This window comes from Zonotrichia albicollis, chromosome 8 (genome assembly GCF_047830755.1).
Source record: "Zonotrichia albicollis isolate bZonAlb1 chromosome 8, bZonAlb1.hap1, whole genome shotgun sequence".
NCBI classification, from domain to species: domain Eukaryota; kingdom Metazoa; phylum Chordata; class Aves; order Passeriformes; family Passerellidae; genus Zonotrichia; species Zonotrichia albicollis.
This window is the reverse complement of record NC_133826.1, coordinates 27,679,860-27,690,470: the sequence shown is the minus strand read 5'-3', so window position 1 is coordinate 27,690,470 and position 10,611 is coordinate 27,679,860. Positions and strand designations below refer to the sequence as shown.

The window sequence follows — 10,611 nt, the reverse complement described above, 5'->3', positions numbered from 1 at the left end:
GTGTCATCAGTAACTCAGCAGCACAGAGTCCTTTTCAGTTTGGGGAGTTTCTTGTTTATATCCCCATTGCTCTTCTAGCAGGGACCAGAAGAGCTGTCACCAACCAGAGCATCCCCTGTTTATATGACAAAGTTGATGAGGGGATCAGTGGACCAAGTGGAGTGTTGTTATGTTGTTATCATAGTTCTAGAGTCCCATACCTTCTGGGTGGTTTTCTCACAAGCAGCTCTTCACAGCAGTGCTGTTCCTGCTCCTTCACCAGAGCTCTTCCAAGGCTCTCCCTGACTGGCCAACCCACCCCTTTTATCCCAGTTATCTTCATTAGCCACAGCTGCCACCCAATTAAGGACATCACAGCTGCAGCCCATTTAGAACAATTAGCACTGGGGCAAGGCCACTTATACAATACATAGATTTTACTAGGACTCCTACTACAGTGGGGCACAGTCTGAGGGTCTCGCTTGTTTAGCACACATCAAAAATTGGCTGGAGCTCTGGGTTTGCTTTTTCTACAGGGTACAGCATGATCTTTAAAAACTATTATACAGCAGCAAAACCTCCATGCTGCTACCCTCTTCTCCTTGCAACAGGCCTTCTTAAAAAGGCTCTGCCTGACCCCAACCCCTTGTGTGTCAGACAAGTTTCCTGCAGTTGGACATTAATGTAACCCACAGCAAGCTGTTCTATGAGCAGAAGGTGCTGGGAGAGAAAATGAGGGATTTCATGAGATCTGAGGAATAAGAACACTGCTTAAATCCAATTCTCCTTGGTGCACTTGCATAGAACAGTCTCTTGGCACTTGTATCTTCTTTTAAAATACTAATAACCTTCCTCTGGATAGTTCTTCAAGATCAGCAAGTAAAAAGCATTAGGAAAGAAAAACAGTATTTCTGTTGATTTTTAAAGAGTGGCTCTATGCTACGTGGCAACTGGAAATGGCACGAGGGAGTTCTGTGTTTGTTGTCTCTACAGTCTCCAGAGAACATATATTTTGTTTACAAGGCAAACCATTTATAAATGCCAAATCCTGCAAATTCTAGCTGGAATGAGACCAGGAAATAGCTCCACTGCAGAGTTTGCCATGGGCTGGTTCTGCCCGAGACTGCCCACTCTGGAGGAACACCCTCTGCTCATACCCACATAACCATGTCCGTACAAGGTCCTGGACTTGGCACCATGTACCCCGTGCTGCACCCTGCATGTTCCCAGCACTATTTTAAGAACTGTTTTGTTGTGTGTTATTAGCAGGTCTGTTTGGAAGTCCTGATCTCCCAAATGTTCTTAGTCCATTAATTTAGCAAGTTAAGGCATTTCTGGTTCCTTGTGCTCCTCATTCCCATTTACTCCATCCAGCCTGTCAGAGTCCAGTGGGATGAGCCACTTCTATTTTAGGCAGAATTATTATTGCAGCAGGGCTCAGTTTGGGTTCATGCACCACTGTGAACTCCCTGGAAGGTAGAACATGAGTTTAGATACCTGTCACTGAAAGCTGGCTTTCACAAAGCTCTGAGAGAAATGTCTCCTCACCTTCCCACCACAGGACAGCGACAGAGGTTGGAAGCTGGTTGGCTCTGAGTGTTACCAAGCCAATTTGTCACTGTCACATCAGTTCTCAGTGGTAAAGGCATCTGAGGGGAGCGGCACTGTGGCTCATCCACGATGAAACAACATTACCAAGACATTGCTGAAATAGTTGCTAGCATGGAGAGAGAAAAAATTCCAACTGCCCAGCTCCTCTAAACTGTGATGAGCACCATTATCTTTCAGGACAGAACTTCCTGCCTTCTGCTTGGATTGGAGCACCTTATGCTAATATTACAAAAGGCGAAAAAAGTTGGTTTACTAATTACTTACAGAATTGTATGTTCACTCAACAACAAGATGCTGCTGCCAACCACTCCTGATGTAATTCACACAGCAGTGCTCTCCTCCTTTTCCATGCCCTTGGCCAGGACAAGTCTAGATGGGAGCCCAAGGAATCAGCCCGAAGCCTGGCAACCCACGGAGATCAGAGAATCAATTAGGTGGGAGAAGACTCCTGAGCTCATCGAGTTCAACCTGTGACCTGACACCACCATGTCAACCAGTGAGTGCTGAGTGCCACATCCAGTCTTTCCATAAACACCTCCTGACAGTGACTCCACCACCTCCCTGGGCAGTCCATTCCAATGTCTAATCACCCTTTCTGTGAAGAAATTAACCCTAATGTCCAACCTGGCCTTCCCCTGGCACAGCTTCAAGGCTGTGTCTTCTTGCCCTGTCCTTGGTTGCTGGGGAGAAGAGGCCGCCCCTCACCTGTCTACAACAACCTCCTTGTGCACAGCTTGGGACAAGCCCATCGTGGCTCCCTTCCACAGCTGGGCACACAGCCCTGGCTTTACCCTCGTGCTGCTCAGCTTTGCAGGCAAACCAGCCCGGCTGTAGCCTAAAGGGACAGTGTTGCTCAGACTAAGGCAGCCTTGAGGCCACGGCCAATGCTTGACAAAGTTCAAGAAGTATTTTGGATGACAGTCTCAGATTTGGTTCTTGGGGCTGTCCTGTGCAGGGCCAAGAGATGGACTTAAGAGGTTCTTTCCATCTCAGGAGATTCTGTGATTCTCCTGGGCTGCCCTCACGGCCAAGATGCGAGGTCTCTCCTGGGGTGACCTGGCGAGTCACCCGGGAGGCTCTTGTCCCTCAGCCCGTGCCCATGTGCATTCTTTCGCGGGCTGGTCCCCCCTGACGTGCCTTCCTGTGGCAGTGCCAAGAGATGGTGCCAGACTCTTCAGTGGTGCCCAGAGACACGAAAAGGAGCAGTGGCCATAAACTAAAGCACAAGAAATTCTACCTCAGCACGACTGAGAACTCTTTACTTTGAGGGTGGCAGAGCACTGGAACAGGCTACCCAGGGAGGGCGTGGAGTCTCCCTCTCTGGAGAAATTCAAAACCTGCCTGAACGTACGTGTTCCTGTCACCTGCTCCAGGTGACCCTGCCTTGGGCCTGGCTGATCCACAGAGCTCCCTTCCAACCCAAACAATCCTGGGATTCTGCCGCGGGAGGGCGGTCTGGGCTGGGGGGGCAGCCGCCCTCCCTCTATCCCAGCTTCCCTTCCTCCCTCCCTCCTTTCCTCCCTCGCTCCCTCCCCTCCCTGGGCGGACCGGAGGCGGCTGCGGGAGCCGCTCCGTCCCCGCTCCGCCGGCGCTCTGTGGTTTAAGATGGCGGCGGGGGCTGCGGGGGCGAGCCCGTGAGCCCCAGCCCGGAGCTCCGCGGGAGCCGCCGGGACCGGCCTCGGGAGAAGCGGGACGCGCCTGCCGGGCCGGCAGCGGCGGGAGCGGCGGGATGTGAGCGCGGCCCGCCATGGGGCAGCAGGTGGGCCGCGTCGGGGAGCCGGGCGCGGGGCTCCAGCAGCAGCCGCCGCCGCAGCAGCAGCAGCAGCAGCCGCGGGGTCTGCGGGGGAGCAGCGCGGCCAGGCCGGCGGGCCGCCGGCGGGAGGCGGCCGGGCGCTCCGCAGAGGGAGGATTCAATGTCTTCACCCAGCACGGTGAGCGGCCGGGGCGAGGGCGAAAGGGGCGCGATCGGCCTTCCTCCCCTCCCTCTTTTGTTGTGGTGGGTTTACTGGGGGAGGGGAGAGGCAGGCGGGGGGAGCGGGGCAGCCACGGCCCGGGGGATGCTCGCCCCGGCCGCCACGTCCCGGGGGATGCTCGCCTTCGCAGGAGCTTCCCCCCCACCCGCTGGAGTTGGGGATCGGGACTGCCCGGCAGCCCCGGCGGGAGCGAGGTGGCACCGCCGGGAATCGGGACCTGCGGGGTTCGGTCGCTGTCACCGCAGCGATTCCGAGCTCTGGTTTTGTTTACAAAGGTAAAGGTAACATGTGCCTTGTCCGACTGCTTGCCGAGGCGTTTGTGACTTGCCGTTGTACATTTGTGGGACTGTCTAGGTCCTGACAGAGCGAGCAATTTCGTTTTGACTGGGCTATTACAGCTGCCATCTGATTCTAGGTTGAAGTTTCTACCTCTCCACTTCTATTCTTGCTGCTATAAACCGAGACCGGAAATGTTTCATGTACACGTTTCTGTAACCTCTCTTAGAAGGACCCACACACCTTCAAATCTCCTTTGTAACCATGTTTATTATTTTTTTAAAAATATATATATACTTATTTATGCATTATGTTAAGATGTTGCCAAGTTTTGGAAGGAAAGATCAACTGAAACCTGTCTGCCTTGACAAGCATGTTGAGAGTAGATGTGCGGATGCATCTCAAATTTTAAAGACCTGAATCAGCTCTGGAGAGCTTGGCTGGCTTGGCTTTAAGCGGAGAGAGAGTTGTCAGTGTTTATAAAGTAAGGCTGCTTCTGACAGTACACGTTTTCTTTTGCTCAATAGAATGAGCTCAAGCAAAAAGATTAAGGAACGTGCAACCAGCAGTCTAAAAGTAAATATCATCTTCTGTGACTGCTGACATGTAAGTATCTATCAAAACAAGAGCACTCCACTAAATCTGGTTCTTAAAAATCTCAGTGTTATCACAGCTTTTGAGTTCAGGGAGCAGTATCAGCTTTAAAACCAAAACAGCACATGCTTGCTGAGTGCCTGACCCACAGTTAAACTAAGAGTTATTTTATTGCAACTTCACGTTCTACTCTTTGTATCTTTGTACGTTAAAAGGCACTTTGGCTAAAACATTGCTATCACAGACTGCACACTCACAGTGTTGGACATCTCAGAAGTCATGCACATACCCCACTTCTTTCAGTGGGGTGTGTCTGAGTTTTTAGTAGCAGGGCAGAATGCTGTAGAGACTGCTGTGTACACTCCTGCTGATGTCAAACTGTCTTCTCATGCTTTGGCCAGGATGACTCTTTGGTTCCTGCTCCTACAAGGCAAGGACAGAAAGGACGTTTGGGGAAGTGCATTACAGCATGTGGGGTTGTGTAGTGACTTCCCAATAACACAGTTGACACTGACTCAAGCACTTCTTTTTGTTGTTGCTGCATGTTTTGGTAGTAATTTAGTTCAGCATCCTTCTAGCTCCTCCCCACACCCTACTAAATTTTAAAGGTAGACAGTAGGGAGAATAATTTACATGTAGTGGCAGGGAAATGGAGAGGAAAAGCTTTCTGAAGCAAGCATGCACACCGAGAAGACAAATTATGTGCCCTGCCAGTCCTTCTGCTCTGTCTTCCATAGAATGAGAAACAAGAATGAGCCTGGAAGGCCAACACACTGAATAACACTGTTCAGTGCCACATTAAAAGAACATTGCTCTGGGATAGGAGCGATGGTATCTATCAGAATAATTTCACTACTATTTATATTGCTTAGGTTATCTGCTTCAGTGCTAAGGTAATGGATGTAGCTTTACTTAGGGTCTGTACTTAGGATTGTTTTTGTTATTTTCCTTGTAGACTGTAGAGGAAGGTGTGACTTAAAAACAAGAAACAGCTTTTTATTCTGTTAGATTATGTAGAAGGGGTGGGACTTTTTGGCAACCCAGGTTTTGAGAGTTTCAGAGCAGGTTTCAATCTTCTCTTCCATCTTGGTGAATGCCTCAGCTGTGTTAAATTGTTTCCTGATTCCATTCACATTTTAGTAGGAATGAGTTAACAAGTCAATATTAATAATTTGTAGCAAATGCTGATAAAGTTGGGTACCTTTTTAAATACTTGTCTTGGGCAAAAACTAAAATGCATATAATGTTCCTAAATCTGGAGTTCACTTCCTTTGTCAGAAAACTGTTTCCTGTGATCCTGACTCTCCTTGTCTAAGGGAATTTTTTATCATCAACTTGTATTCTTATTTTTCATTTAATGACCTTGCTCTCCTGTTTTACTTAGCCAGCAGCAAGCCAGGTTTTCTTTAAGTGAGTCATATGCTTCTGCTGCTGAGATGCTCTGGTTGCTGGTGGTGTTACTTGATCCAGATGCCTCTTTTCTGGTAACTTCCTTCTGAACTCCACCTTCCATCCTGTTTCTGGGACATGTATTCACAGTGTATGGAAAGTGATGGCAAAAGCACAAGATTGTGGGTTAGCACTCTTGGACCAGTGGCTAAAGCAGCCAGTCACAGGATGGGGCTGGATTTTCTCCCTTCCTATGGATGTGAAGAAGACAACCTGTTTATAAATCCCTACCTCATGTTGGCAGCTTTCCTACCACATTGTGCCAGCAGCAAACCTTGCCGAGTGCTCCTGCCAGGCTTCATTCTGAGGGGTTGCTTCTTCTGGATTGTTTATGAAAAGGATGGAAATAAACAATGTTTTCAGCCTCAGACCTGTTTTGCTACAGGATTTTGAAGAGCAGTTTGACTCAAATGGATGAAGATTAAAACCCTCTTTGCTAAGCTACTGGAAATCTGAGACAAACATTTTCACCCAGCTGATTTGAACCATAGATGTCCTTGAGAATCAAGAGATTGAGTAGAGCCAGTCTGTCCCATGAATATTTGTTGGGTTATGGTTTGTGTGGCAGAAGCTCTACAGGAGAGGCACTTGGAACAAAGAATTTGAGGATGTTTTCTGGAAAGAGCAAGGGATCTGCACTGTGGCTCCCCACTATTCCATCATGACAACAGACACCTGGGCTGCTGGGGCTCTCAGCTCACTGTGGTATTGAGTTCTGTGTGTGACATTGAGCAGAAAACCCCTAAGCAAGCTGATACCCTCATGTGATTCCATTAGTTATGGAGTTCTCCAGGACGCAAGAAGATAATAATGGAATTTGCAATCTTCTGCAGTTAGCCCTTTAAAGCACCCCTTTGTGAGCATTGCTGGCATGTTGTCAGTGACTCACAGAAGCAGGCTGTGGATTGTAAGCATGCTGGTTGCTGTTGGTGTAGTAGGAAGGGTGAGTGTGAACATGAGGATTGTACAAACTGGTGCTGCCACGTGCACTCCACTGGAATTCATGAGTGCCACAGCTCGAGAGGGAAGAGCTGCAGTGAGCAGAAGTACAACCAAATTCTTACAGATCAGTGCAACCAGCAAAGACAAGAAGTGCTTGCACTACAGAGTGAGCTTTCCCTTCTGGAGAAGGACCAGGAGAATGAAGAGGGAAGTCAGTTATCTCCTTACCCTTTCAGAAATGTGTTTGAGGAAAGGGGAACAAGCAACAACAACCAACAACTTCCAAGCTGCACGGACTCTACTGAGCTGCTTTGACCTTTGAACAGTGACACTTGTAATTTTCTTTCAGAAGAGCACTGATAACAGCCTACTGTACCAAGATACTCTTTGGAATGGTGTTAGCATGCTTTTCATCTCCAGAAAGACTTGCTGAGTGTTGTAGAGCACATACTGCAGGAAAATCAGATTATTTAAATCCTGGCTGGGAAGCCTTTGCAATACCTGTTTGCAATACTGCTGCAGTTGCCTTGGTGATATATTTTGGGGTAGTGGAAGGCTCTGCCACACTTGAGCTTTTGATCCAGCAGGCACAGGACATTTGTTCCCTGTTTTGTTTTCTAGAGGAGGAGTTTAGCAACCTTTTATTATGTGCATCAAGGTCAGGCTAGATAAGCCTATACTTTTAAAAATAAAATTATCATTAAAGCTCCCCTAAGGCAGTCAGAGTGCTATGACACATGATAAAAACATTCTAAAATAGGAAGAAGCATAAATAACACTGTCCCTTTGAAATTCTGAAACTGAAAAGCTGGATAGAGGAAAATGGAAAGAAGGAGAGAAAATAGGGTCAGTTTAACAACTGCACTTTGTGGGCTGCCTAAAATGTTCTTTATTCTTCATCCCAGTGAAATGCAGCAAGCTCAGGCCAGAGCTACTTGCCCACAGACTTTCCTGTCAGTAAATGCCCTGTGCAGATGGAATATAATCACTGTATTCAGTGCCTGGCTTTTTGTACTGTAAATCAGAAATCTTGTGGGACCACAATGTATAAATAACTCTTAACTAATTATTTGGGGAATAAAGGACAGTTCAGCTGAGTGTCTAGGGGAACATCCCTTGTAGAACATGAATTTGTAGGCGTGTTCTCTATTGCATCCTTCTCCATGATATCTAAATTATTCCTGCAGATCCATTGCATTAAATATTGATTTTTATACCTTGTGTTAAGCTGGGATTTTTCTATAATGAATTTTGCAAAAGATAGGAGGGTACCAGCTGGAAGGGACAATATAATACTGACTACTGATCTAATTCTTTTCACATAGGCAGGGAACACAGTCTGAAGAAGGTAAGACTGAAATGAAGTTACCTCAAAATTTTTTTACTCAGAATCAACTTAAAAATCAAATTTCAAAGCCCAGACATATCTCTAACTTCTCAGTTCTCCCCAAGTAGCAGATGGTGTGGTACAAGTTGTTCTAGCAATATTTCACAAACTTGCTATTGCTTGCAAGTGCAATGTTTTGCAAAAAAAAATTTGTGGGATTTTTTTTGGAATTAAGGACATGGCCAAGTGAACAAATCGGTGGGAAATGAACAGGGACACTACAAACAAATTACTGCAAGTGTCTTAAACCATCCTATTTTAATCTAGTGGCATCACCAGCTCACAGAATTAGAGTGGAGAGAGTTGGACTGTCTCCTGGAGATGCTCTAGCAGGCTTGGCTTCAGGAATATTTCATGGCTGGTGCTTATTGCAGATTCTGGGACAGTAAGAAAACCATGTTTTCTCTGTGTTCAGGAGGAGTGACCTGCTCTGTGACCCACTTCAGCATATATCATGTTTGTTTGTTCCTAAAGCAGGCCAGTCCTTGCCCAAGTCAAGCTGTACTTGTAGATCTTTGTTTTACAGCTAAAGCCAGAGATCCTTAGCATGATTTATTCTAGCTCATTTCTCTTAGTTGTCACAACTTAATGTTTCCAGGATACTTACTATCCATAAACTGCCTTCTAAGTACTGCTGACAGCTGGCTGATTTACAGCCATAAGAAACTATCAAAATCCAGCTAATACAAACCAAGAACTCTGTACTCACTCCAGCAGGGATGAGTGGGGAAGTTGTTCAAAGTAGCAGAGCTGGGTTTTGTGTGGTGGCTGGCAGAGCTCATTTTCACCTGGTTGTGTTTCAGGGATGGATGGATGAGCACAGCCCAAAGCCTCAGGTGCACCCCGTGTCCAGCCTGGTGTCCCAGATCCCCAGTCCGTTGGCAGTGCTTCAGCAGCCTGTAACTGCAGTGACACAAGGCTTGCAGTGCCAGTGGCCCCAGGGCTGGCTCTGCAGTCAATCTCTCTGTGGAGGCACAGAGCTTCCTCCTTAGCAGCCTTCAGCACAGTATTGACTGGTACAGAAATATTTCTCTGGGTTGTTGGGGCAGCCTCTTTCCCTCCCCACAGCAAGAAAGAAAACTTGTGCTGAGGTGCAGCAGCACTGACTTGCTGGCTCTGAGGTCACGGTTTTCTCACCTTACTGCATCATCCTTCACATTTCTCTGGCTTTGTGGTTATGAAATACTTTATTTTAAAGTATTTCTTTGGGTATTACCCATAGAGATTGTTCTCTCTGGAATAGGTGGCACTTACAAAACCATTGAGGCTTCCTGTTGGTAACGCTGCAAACCACAACAACAAAGCTTCGTTCTATTACCCATTTCTGCTTAGGAAGTTGCCTGTGCTTTGTGGGCTCTCTGTAGAGACATGAGCATCTCTCACTATGATTACTTGCCTGTAGCTGGGTGTAAATTAACTTTTTAATAGGTGGCTTTCAGTACCAGTTAATTCAGCAGAACAATTTAAAAAAGAAACCAGCCCTGAAATAACTTTGCCTTTTTTGAAGGGGAGACAAAGATGTACAGAAATACTTCACTAAAAATTAAATTAGTTTTATTTCAATCTTCTGGTGCTCTTTAGAGGTCTGTTAAACATACTTCTTCTTTTTCAAGAATTTCCCCTCCTCTTTTACCATTAACCTTAGAATCTTAATCTTACTAAGAGACTTAATTAAAAATAACTACATGTATTAATAAACATGGAGCTTCACTTACATTAATTTGAAAGTTTTCTGTGACAATAGTGATGCAAGAATTGGGACTACAGTTATGTAAGAAAAGTAGCTCTTAAATGAAGGAACACTCATTTTTCTATAGGACAGCATGCCTCATCCTTTAATTTATAATGCTGCTGAGTTGGATCTTGGCCTCTTTCCTGGTTTATTTGATGTTTTCTTGGCTTTATTATTTATTATAAGTGAAAAGGATGTAGCTGCTTCTTGTTATAAGCTATATATGGCCAAGGCATAGGAACCATCTCCTGCTGCTTTTGGGTCAAGTTAGCAATTGAATTATAGGATAAGAGGATGAGAACATTCTGGATTTGTGACCCTGTGCACCTCCATGTCCATTTCTCCTTTGTTTCTCTAGTGATAATCCCAACAACAAAGCATCAACCATGTCTTGGCTATTCCTGTTTGTTGTCATCTCAGCTGAGATCAGCACCATGGCTAATTTTGAAACAGGTTTCAGGCTTGCTTCTGGTTGAAAGAAATTATGTGAATCTTGGCTAAACTATATAAATATTAGACATTTTGGAGCATGTAGCATAGACTATGAGGTGTTCCTGTTTTTCAGATTGTGTTTTCAGTTAGACTCATTTTTTTTTCAAAAAGGGAACAGCAGAGAGTGGTGCTCCTCAGCAAACACACCAAAACCTACAGGAACTGCAAAGTGAAGA

The 10,611-nt window shown here is 46.1% G+C and overlaps 1 protein-coding gene across 1 annotated transcript in view; it reads left to right on the top strand.

Moving 5' to 3' along the window:
* The first annotated feature begins 2,963 nt into the window (after positions 1-2,963).
* Positions 2,964-10,611, top strand: part of ABL2 (ABL proto-oncogene 2, non-receptor tyrosine kinase) — a 43,139-nt gene continuing 35,491 nt past the window's right edge. Inside the window, exon 1 of the mRNA XM_074546358.1 lies at positions 2,964-3,521. Within this exon, the coding sequence (XP_074402459.1) occupies positions 3,338-3,521 (184 nt within the window). The 5' untranslated portion in view covers positions 2,964-3,337. The remainder of the gene's footprint in view (positions 3,522-10,611) is intronic.